The sequence below is a fragment of the Melospiza melodia genome, chromosome 4 (assembly GCF_035770615.1).
Source record: "Melospiza melodia melodia isolate bMelMel2 chromosome 4, bMelMel2.pri, whole genome shotgun sequence".
NCBI classification, from domain to species: Eukaryota; Metazoa; Chordata; class Aves; order Passeriformes; family Passerellidae; genus Melospiza; species Melospiza melodia.
The window spans coordinates 7,201,559-7,223,089 of record NC_086197.1 but is presented as its reverse complement, the minus strand read 5'-3'; the positions used below and the strand labels follow the sequence as shown (position 1 = coordinate 7,223,089).

The 21,531-nt window shown below is 49.2% G+C and overlaps 1 protein-coding gene across 6 annotated transcripts in view; it reads left to right on the top strand.

Annotated features, from left to right (window-relative positions):
- The window catches only part of FRMD4A (FERM domain containing 4A), a 372,584-nt gene extending 352,359 nt beyond the window's left edge, over positions 1-20,225 (top strand). For 5 of the 6 annotated variants that reach the window (XM_063153752.1, XM_063153753.1, XM_063153751.1 and 2 more), the window contains 8 exons: positions 355-477; positions 3,510-3,738; positions 4,892-4,948; positions 5,746-5,983; positions 7,123-7,287; positions 8,977-9,836; positions 12,224-12,320; positions 16,527-20,225. In XM_063153752.1, the coding sequence (XP_063009822.1) occupies positions 355-477; positions 3,510-3,738; positions 4,892-4,948; positions 5,746-5,983; positions 7,123-7,287; positions 8,977-9,836; positions 12,224-12,320; positions 16,527-16,629 (1,872 nt within the window). In that variant the 3' untranslated portion in view covers positions 16,630-20,225. Of the gene's footprint in view, positions 1-354; positions 478-3,509; positions 3,739-4,891; positions 4,949-5,745; positions 5,984-7,122; positions 7,288-8,976; positions 9,837-12,223; positions 12,321-14,048; positions 14,121-16,526 lie in introns of all 6 variants that reach the window. The other variant, XM_063153750.1, reaches the window with a different exon arrangement.
- The last annotated feature ends 1,306 nt before the right edge of the window (positions 20,226-21,531 follow it).

Below are 21,531 nucleotides of genomic sequence, written 5' to 3'. Positions count from 1 at the left end.
CTCTCAGAAGCAGGGAAGAGCAGATAGGAGCTCTTGGTTCCTGCTCACCGTGCAGCAGAGATGAAAGTCTGTGTGCTGCAAGCCTGCTCAGCCCTGGGGATGGGCACCACTTACAGACCTGCCCAGGGCAGGGCACAAAGCTCTGTATTCATGCCCAGGTCAGAGGGGAGGTCCCCACCCTCAGTGCTGGGTTCTGAGCTTGCAGGGCTGGGTGCTCTCCTGTGTGTTTATCAGCTGGCTGAACTGGATATGTTATTAATGAGTACCTGTCATTTTAGGCTCACACAGGAGTGGTGGTCTGCTTTGTTGTGCTGCAGGATTTCCCAGAGCACTAACAGCATTTTCTGCTTACAGGAGCTCACAGGGAAGCTGCCACGAGAATACCCCCTGGATCCTGGGGAGGAGCCACCTATTGTAAGGAGAAGAATAGGAACTGCCTTTAAACTGGATGAGCAGAAAATCCTGCCCAAGGGAGAGGTGAGGCTGAGCCCTTCCCTTCCAGACACATGTCCCCACCTCAGGTCTCTAAGGTGTCCAGTGAGCATCACACAGGAGCCATCAGTCCCATTGCTGTTTTTGTTTTAAATTACTGTGATTGGTCCCAGTACCCATTTGGGGTTTTTTATATCCATCAGGATGGGGAAGGAGTGAGAGAGTTGGGGACTTTACTTCAGACTAAAGGTGAAATTATTAAGGTTCTTGCACTTGCTTTTCTAGAGGTAACAGAAATAGCCTGAGTGACCAACTGGACCATGGCAGTGCAAGTGCTCTGGTGACAAAGTGCAGTGATTTGTGTGAGCAGGGAGCACATCAGGAGCCCCCCAAGCCATCTGAGCCCTGCTTCTGCCTGTCTTGTTTTTGCAAACAGCCTCTTGCTTTCCACTCCAATAGCAATCCAAATTCAGGCCCCCTCTAACTAGAGAGAAAAGCATCACCATTATCCATCTCACCCTGCCACAGCAAGATAAAAGCATTTTGCTCCCCAGTCTTAAACAAAAGAGCCTTCATCCCTACCTATGGGGAGCTGGAGTTACATTTTTCTAAGTTTGCCAGGGAGTGTTTGTTCCCTTCCTTGCTCCCACAATGTGCTGGGTCAGTGCCCTGAACCGTGGCTGTGAAAACAGGCCTGCAGCAGCTGTAGGGCAGGACCAGATTCACAGAACAGCTATTGTCTGTGGAGGCACATTTGTCTCAAGACACTTGTGTATATTCCAGTCTTGAGTTTCCTTTTTATTTTTGTAGGAGGGGAGACTGAAGCTGGTTGTGACTGTGTGGTTTGAGGCTCAGTTCAGCCAGGGAATTAACTGTTTGTCGTTTTGTTGGCATTTTCCTTCTGCTGAGAAAATAAACAGCTGGAGCTCTTTAGTTTTGTTCTCAATGGAGCCTGGGAGAGGAATTCCACCGCAGTCAAATATTCATGAACTAGCACATTTAATTAAGCTTTTCAAAGGGAAGCATGTCTTAGCTGAATTACTCCTAAAACCCCTGCAGTCTGTTGGCTGCTCAGTTATAACCTGATCTCCTGCTTCCCCAGCTCCTGTTGCTACAGGGCAGCTTTTGGGGTGAGGAATCTCCTTACTCCAGTGGCAGGATTAGGTGTGGAGAGCAGGAAGGTAAAGCAGCTCCTCCCCAGTGCAGGCACTCAGAAATCCAAACATGCTGATTCAGCTTTTTCTCTACCTCTCTCTTCATCTCTCAGATTTTAAGGCTGTTTTGAAAACCATAAATTTCTGTATGATGTTGAGCTGTGTTTGGCTGCCACTTTGAAAGCATTTAGGGAGGGTAGCAATGGTTTTCATGCACTTTTCAGCAAGTGCAAACACTGGAAAATCAATTTAAAAAAAAAAAAGATGAAATATTCTCTCAACCACACAAATCCAGGACTGAAATTACTGGCTGTGACAAGGACCTGAAGCAAGGCATTTCCATCTGAAGGCAGATGATAGCTCTCATTTCCTAGGGCTTTATTTATAGGGGCCTCACTGGAGGAGAATAGACAATTATGGACAGCAGGAAAATTAATGTATTTTTCCTAGGATGTACTGAATGATTTAGAGCTGAATCTGTGAAGGTCTGAAAGACAGCTCTCACATCAAGCTTTCTAAACCTTTAGCAAGATCTTTGTCAGATCAAGACTTGCAGAGAAGGGTTCTGTTTTTTTTCTTGGTAATCACCTTTACCTGGTCTCTAATTCCTGACTCTTGGGAAGGCTTTTACCAGAAAATGATGAATCAGATTCCAGGCCTTAAAAGCCCATCATATCAAGTTCACTTTTAATAAGTCTGGCACTAACAGAGTTCATAAAGTCTTCAAAGCAAAAAGGGATCTGTTAAAAAGACAGAAGGTGGGTTCATTCTTCAGTGAAGTGAGGGAAATGATAATTATAGTTCTAAGGCAATGCTGACTCACCACTGATAGCAAAAGTATATTTTTTAAGCCAGAAACCCAGAATAAAAACTTCAGAGAATGCTTCAGTCTGATTAAATCCCACAGCATCAGCTCTTACACTGCTGCTGAACAAAGAGAGGATTTGAACTTGGTAACGGGGATCTCCAGGAATATGTGACTGTCTCACCGTTCACTAAAAGTAGAAAAACTTGTCTTTTTTTCTTTTTTTTTGTTTTGTTAATTTGCAATGTACTGGGTTCCTTTTTCTAGCAGACTAATTCCATTGAGCTGGGGGAGGCAGCCAGATCCATTGCAGATTAGCAAGGCCCTTTGAAGCTCTCAGCCTGGGGTCCTGCTGCAGACTGGGAAGCTCTGTATCAGCTTATGCTTTGGCATAAGTTGTCCTAAGTCCCTTGACTTTGGAGGATAACCAAAAATGGCTAGATATCTTTCAGAGTACACCTGATTGCATTTAAAAGCTCAGCTGAGGCCCTGCAAGGGCTAACTGAGGGCACTGGTTCTTTCTGGCATACAGAGAGCTTGCTGTTACACACTGCAGGCTCTCACATCACCCTCCTGGCTGGTAACTCGAGGAGACATTTTTCTGGTGCCATCAGTTGCAGCAGCCCATCATTTCTTCAGCTCATATTTACCCCAAAGTGTTTGGTGTGTGCCAAGCAAACCTGTCAAGGAGGTTAAAGCTGTGGCTTTGCATCAATGCATAGCAGTGAAATCAAGTGGGGCTTAAATGTGGAGATAGAAAACAGGGAGAAGGAGCAGGTGGGAGGCAGGTGTGACCCAGAGATGGGTGTAAAAGGATCAGTGTGAATTTGGCCATATTGAACTGCTTGAAAAGTCAAACAGCACATCAGGGTTAGGGCTGGAGCACACATGTCCTCCTTGTGTGGGTCATCCCTTCCACCAGCTGTGCTCCCAGGCACTTTTGAGGGCAGGTGAAGGCAAGATGAGTGTGCTCAGAGAGGCCCTGAGGCAGCAGCACGACTGTCGATGCTTTGCTGATGGAGAACCTCTGTTGGAGGCCACTCCAGGTTCTGGAGATCTTCCACATAGGTGGGCTCAGAGAGTTTGGTGGTAACCAGAACCCACTGGCCTTTCACCAGGAGGCAGAGCTGGAGCGCCTGGAGAGGGAATTTGCCATTCAGTCCCAGATCACGGAGGCTGCGCGGCGCCTGGCCAGCGACCCCAACGTCAGCAAAAAGCTGAAGAAGCAGAGGAAGACTTCCTACCTGAATGCCCTGAAGAAACTGCAGGAGATTGAGAATGCCATCAACGAGTACCGCATCAAATCCGGGAAGAAGCCAACCCAGAGGGCCTCCCTGATCATAGATGGTAAGTGGGACTTGGTGCCCACCAAGTGACACCGCCTTGGTGCCCACAGCATCACTGTGGAGGGCAGGGAGAAAAATTCTTACCAAATTTCCCCTCCCTTCTCCTGCCTGGAGGGCCCCAGGGGTGCTGTCAGAGGGTGCTGTGCACTAGGGCTGTGCTGGGTCACAGCAGCAAAGCTGTGATGTGCTGTGGGTGATCAGGGTGTCAGCAGAGCAGGCTGTGACTCCTTTGTTCACCTGTGAAATTGCTCTCCTGGTGTCTCCTCCAGAGCAGTGCAGTACAAATGTAATTAATGTTAGCAGATAGGGGTGAGCTCTCTAGCTCAAAGTCATCTGTAAAATCAAAGTGGGAGCAGTCTCATGGCTGTGTTCAAATATTTCTTTTCATTTTCTTTTTTTAACAATGTAATTCTCAGGGCACTTTATGGTTTACTGGGTTGTTGATTGATTTTTCATGAAATCCATAACTTTCTGCCGTGGTTCTTTCTCCCTTGCGGATTTTCCCCTTTCCCTTTGACTTGCAGAGTTTTTCTCTGTGCTTTTGTGCAGGAACTGAGATTAGAGCTGCTGTGTTTGTGACCTGGGTACCAAATTGCACCTTAGTCAGAGATAACAGACAGCCATGAGGACACAGGCTGGGGAAGGCAGCTCAAATATCTGCATGCCAAAGACCTGAGAGTTTTTACTGCTGCTGCAGAAGATGCTCCAAAAACACTTCCTTGAATTCCACAGCATTTGTATTTGGTGTGAGCCTTTAGTTAGCAGCAGGATGATCATTTTAAGATGGATCAAACCCAGAGTGCTTAAGGGCCAAGATGTAAATCTCACCAATGGCACTGTGCCAGTTTGCATCCTCTGGGGATCTCAGCTCTCTGTTGTGACTCAGCCTTAATCCCCAGTTATTGAAAAGAGTTCGCTGCTCCTTGAAAGGCAGCCTGCTATTGAGAGACCTGACCTGCAGCTCTGCCCTCCTAGCCTGAGAGTGGGCTGAGTCAACCATTCATAGGAATTTTGCCTCTTGCTCTGGTGGGGGAGGAAGGTGTGGGTGACTGCTTAAGGCTAAGACTCAGTGGACAAAGATCATGGTGCAGTTCAGCACTCGGACATGGCAAATCTTGGGACCATCTGACCATCTTTGTATTTTCTTTCTTCAGAAGGAAACATTGCCAGTGAAGACAGCTCCCTCTCGGATGCCCTTGTTCTTGAGGATGGTATGTTGGCTGCTGTATGTTCTAGAAAATGGGAGGCGATGTGTGAACTCCTGATTGACACTCAAAATGGAATTACTGTTCTGTGTAATAGTCCACTGATAGATCCCAGAAGAAAAAAAAGCTTGGTTTCCCCTAATGATTTGACTCTTTGAGTCTACTTCAAGCCAACTAGGACTAGTAATTATTACAATCAGACTAAACCTCCCTGAACTAGCCTTCCTCCACATTTCAACCCATGCGTTCTTCAAAGCCATGCTCTTCTTATGCTCAGGCTCCATCATTCACAGCCTAAATGGTGAACAAGATATCCAAAAAACAGGAGGGCTCCAAAGAAAACTACCCACAAACCATTGCATGCCTTCCCATCAGCAACGTCACCCTAACAGGAACACCATTCCTAGCAGGGTTCTACTCAAAGGACCAAATCAACGAAAATCATCATTATGGTTTCCCCATAGTGTCTGACTCTTATCTTGTAGTCAGACATCAGGCCTGGAGCAGTTAATATTGCTGTGGTTACTGCTCTGAATTATTTCAAAAGACAGTCCTAGAATTGCCCCTTATTTTCCCTTAAGTTTCAGTTGTTTTAAGGCATCACACCCTCTTGCTGGCCGTTCTCTTTCAAAATGAGAATGTCAGCCAGTGCCCTTCTGAAAGTCAGGTCTTCAGGATGTCCCTCAGCACAGACAGGGGAATCAGGGCAGGGAAGCAGGCTCTGGAGGTGCATGGCATCTCTTGGGGCTGTGCCACCATTGCAGGTGTCCCACAGCCATCTCCTCTCTCCCTTCTCTCCACAGAGGACTCTCAGGTCACCAGCACAATCTCCCCCCTGCAGTCTCCCCACAAGGGGCTCCCTCCGCGGCCGCCGCTGCACAGCCGGCCGCCGCCGCCGCAGTCGCTGGAGGGGCTGCGCCAGATGCATTTCCACCGCAGCGACTACGACAAGTCCCCCATCAAACCCAAGATGTGGAGCGAGTCATCCCTGGATGAGCCCTATGAGAAGGTCAAGAAGCGCTCCTCGCACGGCCATTCCAGGTGAGCCAGATCTGGTGAAGCTCCAGTGTAGGAGTGTGGGGGGTAGCACGGCCGGGGCGGACGGAGACGAGAGATTTCTGAACCCAGGTCATGGAACTTGGGGTTTATTGCAGAGGGCCTGGGTGCAGGGCCCTGCTGGGATTTGGGGTTTATTGCAAAGGGCCTGGGTGCAGGGCCCTGCTGGGATTTGGGGTTTATTGCAGAGGGCCTGGGTGCAGGGCCCTGCTGGGAGCTGCCAGACACAGCTCAGAGCAGGCCCGAGAGAAGAGAGGGGGAGAGAGGATGGGAGGGTGAGGGAGTAAAAGGGCAATAGAGTAAAAGGGTAAGAGCATTAAAGGGCAAGAAGAATGAGGTTCCCATTACAATACAATAAATTTTCTTCTGTGTTGAATATTCTAATTCTCACTAACCAATCTAGTACAATATACAAATCCTGTAGCATTTGCATATAGCCTATAAGAATCATTACATTACCATCCTGTATTATATTTTAAACCCTAAAAACTCCTCTTTGGACCTCTTCTGCCAAGCTAGTAGGGTCTGCTCTGAGCCTTGGACCTGTCTGCAAGCAGAGGGTCTTGTTTCATCCAAAGGGGATTACCTTCAGCTGGCCACACCATTGTTTTCCAGTTGTTCAGTAGCTAAGGTATCTCAGAGCTTGCTTTCAATCTCGCTTATAGTTTCTATATTCTTAAAATCTTTTGCCAGACAATCATATTTATAAGGCTTTCCTGTTTCATCTTCCCCAACACTCCAGCACAGAGATATTCCCTGCTTTCAGGAGGGACAGGTGGGAGCCATTTCAAAATTTACAAAGTTGTCCCTTACTAAAAGGAGACTTTTGGCCAATAGGCAGGTCATCAAAACAGGCTACCGCCACATGATTGCTGTTTGGTATCTCAGTGTTATTCTACAAAACATTTAGAAGGGTTGGATGGTGGATCATCTGAGGGCTTTGACAGGACTTGGCCTTGACCTCTGGCACCACAAGGGCCGGGACACAAGCTCAGAACAGCAGCTGACCCAGCTCCCACTCGCCCCTGCAAGATCCCAGGCACGTGCCTGAGATCTGGAAGGATGTGTGGGAGCCACTTGCCCCAATTCCTGTGGGAGAGCTGAGGCAGGGTGTTTCTCTGCAGCAGCCACAAGCGGTTCCCCAGCAGCGGGAGCTGTGCTGAGGCAGGAGGCAGCAGCTCGCTGCAGAACAGCCCCATCCGGAGCCTTCCCCACTGGAATTCCCAGTCCAGCATGCCGTCGACGCCGGATCTGCGGGTGCGCAGCCCGCACTACGTCCACTCCACGAGGTAAGTGATCCCGGCCCCAGCCTCACCCTGCTTACCCTGAAATAAATTGGCCTTGCTTTATCCTTCCCTCAGGGTATGGATTAATTCCCAGTTCAGGAAAGGACACTAACCAGTCCTGCTCACATAAGAGGCTCGTGCTTGTGCCAGTAGAGTCTCTCCTGAATTGACATCCTGAAATCCCTTCAGATAAACATGATTCTGCCCCTCATCCCTCCCCTGAAGTGATCAAGCTCTTCTTCTGCTGGGACCTTTCATCTCAGACTGTTTATAGGTTCTACAGGCCACTTTTAAAATGCATTTGATGCTACCACTGAGTTCTGCAGTAAACTCCTCCATGGATCCAGCTGGAGAGAACATGTTGCTTCCTGTCTGATACAAAATGTTGAATAGTGTTAATTTTCCCTCGTGCATATAATGTTTGCTTATGTGTGATGTTTTCAAGATCAAGAGCAATCCAGCCAGGGACCCAGGTGGCAGTGGAATTTAGTCCAGGGCTGACAGAGGAAAGAGCTGAAGTGTGTAAGGGAGATGATTGGATATGTGGGGCCAAACTTGACTGTGATTTTCAGCAGGATTTGTACAAACTGTTCAACTTCATTGCTCTTTTGCTTTTGTGGCAAGCACCATGGCCACTGCAGGGAGCAGAACTGATCCAGAGCTGTGTTCTGATCTCTGTCCTGCCCTAAGGGGAAGTGCTACCGTCATTTAGCTCAGAATAAATCAAGAGTTATGCCAACACATCAGCCTTGTGCACAGACAATACAAGGCATTAAAGCTCTGGGTTAAATTTGTTACAAACTTTTGGCTGAGGGTACCTTTCAATGGTGCAATGTCTGTTAACCCTGGAGCCAAGCTGTATGAGAAACAAGCTTGGCACAGGGCTTGAAAAGTGGCCTTAACTGAGTAGGGGACATTTGGGTGTTTGAAACAACCATTGCTCAGTCTGTAGTTCATTCATGAGCTGCATGCCCTTGCCTTAGCCATCCATCACATAGATGTGTTTCTGCTCCTTGAATGGATGGGTGGAGCTCTTCAAACAGCTGGGGTGAATAGAGACCTCCCAGACTTGGCCATGAGTCAAGCCTTGTAAAGCCTTGCAAACTGTGATTTGGGGGGGTTGCCTGAAGGGCTGTCACCAATGACATGCATCACCCATGGCTGTGCCCCAGCAGCACCAAGCTGCTTGGCAAGGGGTGACTTTTTCAATGACCAGTGGAGAAATCACAATGCTCAGGGCTAAGTGTGGACAGTCTGACTGTCTATCTGTCTCTTATTAGGTGGATTGTACCCACGCAGGACTTTCATGGGCCACTTGCAAGGGAATCTCATCACATTTGTGGTCTGTGAGGTGCCAAGGCTTGAGGTTCCCAAGCTTTACCCTTCAGACTGGGCTTTTCCCAGGGTGGCATGCCACAGAGGAACTGGACTGGGCAGGGGTTTATGTCCCTCGTGGTGCTGCAGACTCAATGTCACCACCAAGGAACTGGAGAGGAACAGGAACAGGACCTAATCAGCTCAAGCCCTGCAGCAGGGAAGCAGATTGTATTGCAGGCAGCAGCCCCAAGCAGTGCTGGAAGGGTTCAGGTTTTCGATGCCCTCGGATTCCTTTGGTGGCTTTGTATACGGGCAGGGATGGGGAACAATTCAACCTGTTGACTTACAGCCTGCTTTCTTTCCTGGTGCCTGCAGGTCAGTAGATATCAGCCCAACCAGACTGCACAGCTTAGCTCAGCACTTTAGACACCGGAGCTCCAGTTTGGAGTCACAAGGAAAGCTCCTGGGCTCAGAAAATGAGACAGGGAGCCCTGATTTCTACACCCCAAGGACTCGTAGCAGTAATGGCTCTGACCCCATGGACGACTGCTCTTCCTGCACCAGCCATTCCAGCTCGGAGCACTACTACCCTGCTCAGATGAACCCCAACTACTCCACCCTGGCAGAGGATTCCCCGTCGAAAGCCAGAGAGCGGCAGAGGCAAAGGCACAAATCAGCAGGAAACCTGGTCTCTTCCAATTCAGGGAGCATGCCCAACCTGGCTGCGAGGAACGGGACGGGACACCACCGTGTCTACCTGCACAGCCAGAGCCAGCCCTCCTCCCAGTACAGGATCAAAGAGTATCCCCTGTACATCGAGGGCAGCTCCACGCCCGTGGTGGTGCGGAGCCTGGAGAACGACCAGGAGGGACACTACAGCGTGAAAGCACAATTCAAAACCTCCAACTCCTACACAGCAGGGGGAATGTTTAAGGAGAACTGGCACGGGGATGAAGTGGACTCTGTCAGGCTCACCCCATCCCGCTCCCAGATCATAAGGACTCCATCTCTGGGCAGGGAGGGCCACGAGAAGGGCTCGGGCAGGACTGCGGTGTCGGACGAGCTGCGGCTCTGGTACCAGCGCTCCACGGCCTCCCACAAGGAGCACAGCCGCCTCTCGCACACCAGCTCCACCTCCTCGGACAGCAGCTCCCAGTACAGCACATCTTCTCAAAGCACCTTTGTGGCACACAGCCGGGTCACGAGAATGCCTCAGATGTGTAAAGCAACATCAGGTGAGAGCCAGGCCCAGGCAGGGGCGGGAGGGATGGGAGCCTCGTTCAGCCCGGGTCTATGCCAGGTGTTACACCCCAGCTGGAGAGCAGTGCCAGGACACAGCATGTTATCTGGCCTGCACACACTGCTCACCAACCTCACCAATGTTACACCTCAGGAGGTGTAACATTGAGGGGCAAGCCTTGTCCAAGACACTCATAACTGGGAATGTTTGGAAACTTCCATGGAAATCATCACTTCTCAATGATGGGCTCAAAGGACAGATAGGGACCAAAGCCTGGTTATTGCCAGGTCCTTCCTCAGAGTGCAGTTGGGTTTTGGGTGATGGCACTAGAGGCTGAAGGTGACAAAGCTATGGGAGCATCACTATTCATAATCACAGCGAGGGGTGCAATGAAGCAAGCAGGGGTTCAGCACAGACTAGGAGAATATATGTACTCACTGAAACACCAAAAGTATGAGAAAGGTTAAGTGGGGCATCCCAGCCCCTCCACCCGCCACGAAAATGTTTGAGCAATGACATCTTTGTGCACTGCTGAGACTTGGTTTTCCCATGCAACTCCAATAACTCTGCTGATAATACCCTGAAACTCAGAGTGCTGCAATTTGTGCAGTATTTTGCCTCTGTGTTATGTACAGAGCATTGCTGTTAATATTAAACATACATGTTACGTACACCTCTGGGCTGTTAATATTAAATGGTAAGAAAACAGTCAGATTCATTACACTGAGAAGGAAGGCTACAATGTGTGTGAAACAGTCCAGGGTTAAATATTTACTAGCCATCAGTCACTCCTTGTCCAGCCTGTGTGGACAGATCAAGGACTTGCTAAAGATCTGAGGCACGTGGCTCAGCCTCAGCATGGAGACACCATTGCCCCAGCTGCACTTGCCACTGCCCCCAGGCAGAGCAGTGCATTGTCCACCCATGCTGGCTGCTGTCCTTCTGCCATCCCAGCGTGGTGCCCAGTCCATGGTGACCCCCACACTGGCACCAGGGGGGCCCTGCACTCGCTGCCACCTCCAGTGAGGAGTCAGAGGCTCCTCCTGGGCCACCAGCAGCTGCCCAAGAAGGGGCTGGTTGATGTGTGATGCACTCACAGGAGTACCAGGGGTGGAAAACACACAACTGAGCAGCTGCTAGAACCATCCTGTGTCCCCCTATGAAAATCTGTCCTCCTCCCTTTGGTTGATGGGCATTTCTGTTCCATGCAGCAAGAGAAAATTCTTGAACACTGGAAAGCTTTTGGTTAGCCTTGGAAATGGTACCAGTTCAGGAAAATGGTGGGTTGGGGTGAGAGCAAATAAAGATCACTGTTGGTCAGTCCATTCCCTAACTCAGCTGGGGCTTTAAACCTAAATTTGATACCTGTGCAGCCCAGGAATGTTCTGTAATCACAGCATGGCCTGACCAGTTGGCAGCATAGATTGGTTTTGTGTTCAGAATCTGTTCCCAGTCACACTTATGGGAGGATACTGACCTCAGGAGCTGTCAGCTCCAGAAGCAGATTAAAATTTGTTTTGCCCTTTAGGTGTCATTTGGCAGCAGCTAAAGACTTTACCAGCAGAGAGAGGGGTGCCAGGTAGAAGCCTCCATCATTTCAGCTGATAGGTCAGTTGGGCTGCACACTGTCCTTCAAAGAGGATGAGACTTCTAGTCATGTATTACATTCTAGGCATGTGTTAAATTCAGAGGTCACTGTATAGACTTGAGGAGGAATAAAGGTTAGTGAGGTGGTTTTATTTGCTGCACCCTCACCAGGGAAATTCCCCCAAGAGCCAGTGCCCATTTATAGTCCAGCTTGCTTCTGTCTTGGTTCAGTCATGCTAAGCCTTCCTTTGGTCCCTAATAGGACTGTCAGCAAAGACAGGCATTTTTTACAAACCCACAGTGAAAGGGAGTTGTAGCTTTTGAAATCTTCACAGCAGTGTACTTGTCCAGGCTCTCACCACTGGCAGCCCTGGCTCCTGGGACATGGAGCATCTCCCACCACCCCTGGAAACAGGAGGCTGAGCCTGGCAGGCTGAGCTCCTCCACTTCAGGATTATGGAGTCCAGGCAGCAGTAACCAAGTTTCTGTGCTGGGAGAAGTGTGGTGTGTGCCAGGCAGGATCAGGAGAGCCTGGATGGCTGGACTGAGCTGGAGACTGAGTGTTCCTGCAGAGCTGAGGGCAGATCCAGCCCGTGATGTGCAGCAGTGTCAGCACAGGCTCTGCTCCTGTGCCCAGGCACAGTCACCCAGGAACGGGGCGAGGCCTGTCCCAGGCTGTGTTTGCTCACAGCCAGACATGTTCCTGCTGGTCTGACCAGCTGATGCTTCTGAAGCACCCTGACCTTTGTGTTCTCACCTCACCAGTGGTTTTCCCCACCCTTGGTTGTTTTCCAGCTGCCTTACCTCACAGCCAGAGGAGTTCCACGCCGTCGAGCGAGCTCGCAGCCACGCCGCCGGGCAGCCCCCACCACATCCTCACCTGGCAGACTGGGTGAGTGGCTCTGGAGCAGCTCACAGAATCCAAATCCCTCCCTCCCAGTGAGAACAAGCTCCTCACACAGCAGCACAGCTGTGGGGAATGTCTCCCATGTGCTCCATAACTTACATCCACATAGAGCATTTCCAGTCCCCACCTGTGCTCTCGTGGTGGTGGAGCTCTGGTTTAGGCTGAGCAAGACAAGGCTGAGTCATCCACACCCAGCACTGCTCCATGCAGTGTCAGATCCACAAGGAAAGGAGCCCTGCAGGTTCCTCCTGCTTGGACAGGCTCCTTCCCCCAGTCTTCTTCCTATGTTGAAATAGCTGATGTTTCTTTTTTAGCAGCCATCACAAAACAGGCTGTGCACACCAAGACCTTGTTGAAAAGGCAAGGTTCAGTGCCTGCCATACCTGTGTGTGCAGCAATCCATTTTTCTGCTCAGTTTTCCCCAGCAATGTGTCTTCATGACTTTTAAGGGCATCTTTTTTCAGCTACCACTAACATGAAGGTGCTTCACCAGAGTGTGAGGGAAGCATTACACACCCATAGCCATTACTAATGTAAATACAGTCATTGTGTTCTTTGGCACCTCTTTGCAAGGCAGGGAGTTCCAGGAGTAAATAAACAACCTTTTACAAGCTCCCATGGGTAGTCTCTAGCACTCTCTGTCCAGCAATTCTGTCCTGCCATGTGAAACAAAGGTCATTTCCAGATCCCGTCTAACTCAGCACATCCAGTGGGATGAGACTTTGGTGAGATCAGCTAGATCTGACACTACAGTCCTCAAAATACCCTCATGCTGAATAGAAAACAGAGCTGATACCCTGAGTCATGAATTGGAACTAACTTTGAAAACATTTCACTGTGCAGCCACTGGAAAACCTCCTGCTCTTTAATTACCCATGTCACCTATGACCAGGTTTGACCTCTGGTTACTCCAGCACTGTTTGTGACTGCACTTTAAATTGGAGCTGAGGAGAACCATGACCACAGCCCCTTAGGCTTACCTGGATTTTAAATTCACACATTTGACATCCAGTCTCATGTGGTCTTTGCATGTGCTTCCAGCTTTAGAACAGGAGAATGTTCTTGGTCCCATTTCACTAAAAGTCATGGGATAGCAAGATAGGCAAAATGGTACCTGCCTTAACCATACACTGCAATTTCCACTATTAAGGGTTTGAGACTAAATTCAAATCTTAGTCTCCATCCCAATTCTAATTCTTCTAAATAACTCGATGATGATCAGAATTAAAACTGGTGAGCAGCCAGCTGAGACATCTGTTTGGATAATCTCAGCTTTTCTTATTTTTCCATTCAAGCTGTCCTGCACCTTGCCTCTCACAGCAAAAATACTTCTAAGCTAAATTCTCAGCTGGTGAAAGTGAAGCTATCTGTATTTATAGCCAAGGCCCTAAAAGAAGTGGAGACAAATCAACACTTGTTTTGTACCTGAGCACAGCACCCAAGGTGTGTGTGTATAAATACAGGAGTGGACCCAGTCTGCCATTAGATGCACAACAGATTCCTCCACTGCAGGAGTGGCTGTGCCCTCCCAGCACGACTCCACAGATTGACATTTCTCCCCAACATGTTTTTGTGTCACTAACTTTTCCTAAAGATGATTCATCAACTTGTTTCCCCACTGGATTAATAAGCTCGTTAACAATGTCTGTGTCACTTCTTTTCTTTAACATTTCCTCTCTCCTCTTTCCTCCTTTTTGGCTCTCCTTTGTTCAGAGAAGCAACAGACAACTCACCCACTATGGATGAGTCTCAGTCTCCAACCCACCAAAGTACTGATGAATAGAGGTATAGTAAGGGAACGTTTTGTTCTTTCCTCCTCCTGCCCCACACTCGGTGAGCACAGCGCAGTGCCCGGCCTCCTGCTGGAGCTGCCCTTCAGCTCTGTGCCCCTTTGTGTGCCAGCCAGCTCCCTGCAGGGCTGGGGAGCATTCCACCCTCTGTGCCTTTCCAGAGAGGCTGTGGCACTGTCCCCTGAGAAAGGGACTCGGGGCCAGCCTGCTCTGTCTCTGCCTTTACCTGTGAAAGGGACTCAGGGCCAGCCTGCTCTGTGTCTCTGCCTTTACCTGTGAAAGGGACTCAGGGCCAGCCTGCTCTGTGTCCCTGCCATCCCTGTGAAAGGGACTCAGGGCCAGCCTGCTCTGTGTCCCTGCCATCCCTGTGAAAGGGACTCAGGGCCAGCCTGCTCTGTGTCCCTGCCTTTCCCTGTGAGAGGGACATGGGGCCAACCTGCTCTGTGTCCCTGCCATCCCTGTGAAAGGGACATGGGGACAGCCTGCTCTGTGTCCCTGCTCTCCCCTCAGGGCCAGCCTGCTCTGTGTCCCTGCCTTTCCCTGTGAGAGAGACATGGGGACAGCCTGCTCTGTATCCCTGCTCTCCCCTCAGGCCCAGCCTGCTCTGTGTCCCTGCTCTCCCCTCAGGCCCAGCCTGCTCTGTGTCCCCACACTCCCCTCAGGCCCAGCCTGCTCTGTGTCCCCACACTCCCCTCCGGCCCAGCCTGCTCTGTATCCCTGCTCTCCCCTCAGGCCCAGCCTGCTCTGTGTCCCTGCACTCCCCTCAGGCCCAGCCTGCTCTGTGTCCCTGCTCTCCCCTCAGGCCCAGCCTGCTCTGTGTCCCCACACTCCCCTCAGGCCCAGCCTGCTCTGTGTCCCCACACTCCCCTCAGGCCCAGCCTGCTCTGTATCCCTGCTCTCCCCTCAGGCCCAGCCTGCTCTGTGTCCCCACACTCCCCTCAGGCCCAGCCTGCTCTGTGTCCCCACACTCCCCTCAGGCCCAGCCTGCTCTGTATCCCTGCTCTCCCCTCAGGCCCAGCCTGCTCTGTGTCCCTGCTGAGGCTGAACGGGCACAGAAGCTGGGGAGGGAAATCTGTGGCTGAGGAGAGTTGAAAGCAGCGTGGGCAGAGAGCTGTGGGGACAGTGGGAGCGGCCTGCTGGGGACACCAGGGTGAGCTCAGCAGCCCTGGCCAGAGCTCCCAGGCTCCCTCCAGCCACAGCTCCATCACACCTTCCTCCTCCCTCCCTGCCACAGAGCTGGGGCTGTTTGCAGCAGCAGCACCAGCAGAGAGGTTTTTTGGAACAAGGAGCAGCCCTGGCCCCATTTCTGTGGGAACACAGAGGGGGAAGGGTGGAGGGAACAAAAAAACCCTCAGAGTGTTTCTGTTTTAATTAAACTGCCATCGCTGTCTGACACTCTCATTTGAATCTACATCCATTCACAGCTGGCATCTGTCAAGTACCTCAAGCCCAGCTTTCTAGAGTTATCCCATAAAGCTCTGTGCTCCAGCACTGAGCTGGGAAACAAAAGGCTCTTTAACATGCAAATGTCGATGCCCTTGCTCAGGTTCCTCTCAGACACCAATCCCAGGGAAACCAGGTGGAAAACAGGGCAGAGGAAGAAGGAATTGGCACCAGATGTGAGATCAGTGCTGTGAGGTGGGGAGGGAATGCAGGAAGCAGTGAGAATCCCGCAGTAAACAGAAAAAACATACATCTCCTGCCTTTGGCCTCAAAACAGTCTCTACTTTGGAAGTTAGTTCAAATCAAAGTGTGAGAGCTATGACTGCACAGATATAGCAGTCACTTTTCAAAAGATACAGATTTTGACTCGTTTTCCTTTCAGAAGAAGCTCCACAGCCTAAGCCAGGAGCTGATGCTGGGTAGAACTCTTAACATAAATAGCAGAGAAAATTCTTATGAATTATCTCATCTAGCCAGTACAGGCAAAGAAAAAGCCAGGCAGCAAAACATGGTCCTTCCCACATCAGACCTGGCATGCCCTCACTAGTGCCCTCCTGGTTCATCTCTGGAAAGGCACATCGCTCTGTGACTGCTCAGTGATGCACAAGGCTCTGTCCAGAGCAGAAGTGCTACAGAAAGTGCCACCACCTTCATTGTTCCCACTGGGTGATGCAGCCCATGTTTGAGTGAGCTGCTCTAAGGAGTTGCTCCTTGGAGAGCATCCTATAGAAAAATCTGTATCCCACCTTCCTGCTGAGCAGGACAGCAGGCAGAGCCTCAGGCAGGGCAGAGGCAGAGGCAGAGCACTGCTGCTGTACCCAGGGCAGGGGGGAAGAGGACACAGGCAGAGTGCAGTGGGGCCTGTGAATACCCTGTGTTCCTCTCCACGCATAACACAATGTTTTGTGCTCATGGCTGAACTTCTCACTGTCCTAACAAAGCTTCCTTTCTCCTGCAGGAACTACAATGATAGCTGTTTCCTGGATTCTCCCCTCTATCCAGAATTAGCAGATGTCCAGTGGTATGGGCAGGAAAAAGCCAAGCCTGGAACTCTAGTGTGAACCCCTGACCTCAAGTTAATCACATCAATGCCATTCTGAGATCACCTCACTGCCTCTCATTTGCCTTACCCAGATGCACTGTCACCCAGCACCAGCTTCAACTCTAAGCACTTTTCTCACGATGCAATTCCAGACAACATTTGTGGAACGCCGGCCCTGAGCCATGCACCCTGGCAGAGCAGCACATCCCCCTGCCAGAGGGTGCCCATCCCTCCCATGGCCATGGGGCAGAGAGGAGCAGCCATCTGGAGAGCCAGTTTCAAAACTGGGTTTCCTTTCCTTCCAAGGCTTCTATCAAAGATTAGTGTTCCACAGCACGTAACAGCAGCAAGAGTTCCATGACCTGCAAGCTGAAGCCAACAGCATTAGTTTGAAGGGGGTGGGAGCAGGACAGAGGCTGAGAAATGGAGACCATATTCCTGAAAGTGCATCTGTTCTGAAACAGTAAATCCCATCACTTCAGAGCTGTGTCAGTCTCACAATCAGGTCAGCACTGCCAAAGATCTCCACACCACCATTGGCAGGATGAGTTGCTCAGCAAGTTCTAGCTACAAAAACATCTCCCTTCTTTAACTCAGTGGCAGCCACGACCACCCCCTGCAAAATGGCATTTCCTTCTTCATTTGGAGCCCACCTACACACAAGCAAAAGAACCCCCAGTGCTGCAGACACACCCGAGGTCTGGGCTGGTGTCACAGCATCGCTGTCTGCGAGCCACTCCTGGACTGGACACACAAGGTTTACAAAGGCATCACCTAAAGCAGAGGCGAGTACTGCACTCACAGCAGCTCTGTGGCTGGCACAGAGCCCACCAATACATGGAGAGGTTGGGATTGTACTGGTTGATTTGATACAGATAAAAATTGCCAAAAAAAAACCTTTCCACAAGCAGACCTGGCCAATGAATTGGGATCTGTCTCTGCACAAGGGAAAGCACATCGAGCTGACACGGCCAAGCTGCGTTCACGTATTGGTCCCACTCCTCTTCCCTTCGTTAGCACCAGTGTAGCAAAGGGCTCGTCACCCGTGTGCTGCCGTGTGGGAGAGCTGCTCTGGCCCCTGGAAGGCTCCTGGAGTAGGGTTGGACATCCAGCAGACAGGGAAATCTTCCCCTTGGGAGAGAGAGAAGGGGAAGCGACCGAGCGAGGCGCCGGACGAGCAGCACGAGCGCGGCCTGGAAGGAGCTGCGAGTTTACACATACTTTAGAGCAATGCTTTATACATGTCAAGCCATGGAACTTCCAAAGGCCTCAAAGACACTTTTGTAAGCAAGGAACAAGTGCACAATCTAGGTGGATGTTGAAGCTGGCACGTCTTAGTCTTCACTGCGGTGCTATGCTGTTTTTATTGCCACTCGATGGGGGCGGCGCCCGGCCTGCCCCCGTCGGTGCGTGCAAACGATGATTTCCTATGGGAAAGGCATTAACAGAAACGGCTGGAGGGGGTTACTTTGTGAAAAGCAGAAACTGAAGTTAGCTTTAGTTTAAGGAAAAAGGAAAAAAAAAGTGTGAGAGTGTGTATGTGTGTGTGTGTGAGTGTGTGTGTTCCAAGAATAACAACAGCGTCTACCAGACAAAGTAGAGCGAAACGTTTCAAATTAAACACCACGACTTGGGGGGCTGCCACACCTTTTGGTATTAAGATTGCTGGAAAACTGCATTCCAGGCTTTAAAAGAGAATGGGTTCTGTGTAATTAGGCTTTGAAAAACGATGGGGTTTCTAAACATTAATGCGAGCAGCTCATGCTAATTCCTTTTCTGCAACTCACACCAGAAGTGTTGGCTTTGGTTCCCTGCACTGCTGCTTTGCATCCCTGGTGAGGTGGGGAGGAGGCCTTGCAGAGATGAGGCAGGACAGGCAGTTATAATAATTATTATATATATAAAGGCTGTTATTTGTCCAGGGAAACCTGTGGCAGAGCCAGGGCTGGATGGGGCTCTGAGCAGCCTGGTCCGGGGAAGGTGTCCCTGTGCCATGGCAGGGTTGGAACTGGATGATGTCACTTCCAACACAAACCATTCCATAATGCCATTGTAAGGAAACTCTTTTATGTTCACACATGAAGCATAAATGAATTATCCCTCTGAGGAAAACCCACAAAAACCCTGGCAAAGGGTTTACAAAGGTGACCACACAAACCTTGTGCTTCTGGGCCTCCCTGAAGCATCAGCCAGGAGTGCAGTGCACCGTGACAGTAATTGAAGCCTTGCTTTCAGTTCTGGAAGAACAGCCAGTGGTGAGATTGCAGCCTTTATCTGGACAAGCAAAATGCTCTTTTCACCATCTCTTTGTGCTTTGGGGTCTTTAACATGGGAATTATTTCAAGCTCCTAATTGGATTTTTAGCTGGATAAGAGATAGTACTGATTAATGACATTTACTGATAAAATTTGGTAGCTGAAGTAAAAGGATTAAATAAGGACCAAATTGAGCTACAGCAAATAATTTAGCCCAAGGATTTTTAGGGGCTCTGAGCAACTGTCTGTTTTCTTTTTAATTTCCCTGGTAAGTGGTTTGGGTTTGTTTTTTTTTCTGTGTACCTTCTTTTAATTAAAAAGAATTCAACAACAGCGGCACTATGAGGCCTCTGGGCACTACAGGAAGAAACATTAATTCCTCCAAGACCAGCTCTGCAGTTTTGCAGCAAAGGTTAAAAGGTGGCAGCCCTGAAATTAGGGGGGAGGGGGAAATAAAAATATTTAGCCTGAATTGCAAACAGGCTGGAGTGGAAGAAGAAGCTTTCTAGAAACGGATTGAGTTTTGCTTTGTGTTCTGCTTTTCTGGTTTGCAATCAAGGCACATGTGAGCAGCCAGTCTGGTAGTAAAGACAGATTAAGTAAAACAGGTTTTACTGTTTAGCTCAATTCAATTAAACACAAATGTACATAAAATGTTAATCATATGAGATTAACATATTTAAGTATAACACGGAGGGGCATATACATAGCTATTATAGACAAGCACTTGACTACCAACTTAACCCCTCGTTTACTTTTTTATTTTCCAAGGCTCCATCTGCCATAAAGCCACAACCACGTTCAGTCTCTGTGTCTGACACTCCCTCTGTGTGGGCAGGAGCCAGGGGACAGCCCCTGCAGGGGCTGTGCTGGGAGGCAGGGTTTATTTTTAAATGATATTATATGCAGTCGAGTGTTGAAAATGTTGAATCAGTCCAATTTGTTTTCACTCTGTATTAGTTTTAGTTTCAGGCATAGCCAATCCCCATTCAGGTGCTATCAGATGACCAGTTACTGCTTAGTTAACTAGATGTAAAGTTTTACATATATATTAATGTCAATAGTTTTATTACAAGTTGTGTAAAATGGACTCTCTAGTTTAAAAAAAAGGAAAAAAAAAAAGAAGAAAAAAATTAGGTCTCTCCTGAAATTGACTTTAGAGCATGGAAAATGATTTTACTGGATTCTGTTCAACTGTAATCAAGGAAAAAAATATGTATGTTGTAGAAAAAGTTGCAGAATTAAAAAAAAAATCTGCTTTTAATTTATTCTTTTTGTATTAAGAATTTGTATAGTTACCTTTACATTTTGCAAAACGGTGTTGTCAACACTTCCTTATTAAAGCATTTTCAAAATGAAACCTTGCCATAGTCTCTTTGGGAGGGCAGAGCCCAGGCAATCCTTACCCCTGCCAGAGATGCTGCTCCAGATGTGTGCACAGCTGGCCAGGGTGTCCCTGAGGGACCTGCTCCTTGGCTGACTGCAGCAAACACTGGAACTCCCCCAGAAAAGCCCCAAAAAATCTCCTTCAGAGATCCCTCAGGATTCAGCACCCAGCACATCCACGCTGCCTGCATGCCATCTTCTCCCAAGCACCGGGCCCAGGAGGACCAGGAGTGTGACTCATGTCCCACCAGTGTGGGAAGCAAAGTCACAAATAATATTTACTTCCAAAAAACAACCTGAAATAACTAAAATTAATGCTCACTCACATGGGTTGGATGCCAAGCTGTTTCAGCAATGCCAGCAGCTGTGGGACAGGCTGCAGCACCAGCACATTCCCCCTGCTCCAAGGAAGTGACTTCCCAAGGGAGCAGTGCCTTCCCTGCTGGCTCAGTAGGGCAGCAGCGACCCCTGCACAGGCTTGGGGACATCACTGACACATCTCTGGTGTCCCCAGCACCCCTCAAAACCACAGGCAGCTTCCAGCAGCCACAGTGTCTCACATGGGGCTCCCACACTTCCCAGTGCTTCCTGCTCCTTCCATTTATTCCCACTGTCCATGGAGCCTCCTCCCCTCCATTAAACTGATCCCACCCCCCTACCCCAACAACCATCCCAGCAGCACAAACAGCAAATAGGGAATTTAAGGCATGGCTCAGCTTCAAACAACAACCAAAAAGTGTTAAAAAATAATATAATAGAATAACAAATGAGTTCAAGTGCTTGAATTTCGTAACTGTTAAAAAATTCTAATAATCTGATTGCATCCCCCGTGGAGGACAATCAGATTGTTAGAATTTTATTATTAGAAGTTACAAGAAAAAAGGTCATTTATCCAATAAAAATTAAAATTCCACAGCAAAATCATCAGAAGCTGCTTCAGAGAGAAAAGAAATACCCAAGCAAATGCTTTGGCCATTTGACATCACAGCAGCTTCTGTTCTGCTCTGTCAGAAACAATCCCCCCATCACCCAATAATTTTAGGAAATCCCCTGGGTGAATGGTCTCACAGCTTGGGAAAACTCAGCTTTGGGCTTTTTGTCTCCTTTCCCACCTAAATGCCATAATAAAATCCAAGCAATGTGGTTTTCTGCAGCATCCCGGGTCTAAGGGGCTCCAGGTAAGGGGTTGTGTCACTCTGTGATTGCCCATTCTGTCTTCATTTGGCACAATAACACCAGTACCAGGCAGGTACCAATGGTTTTAGGGCTCACCTTGCACA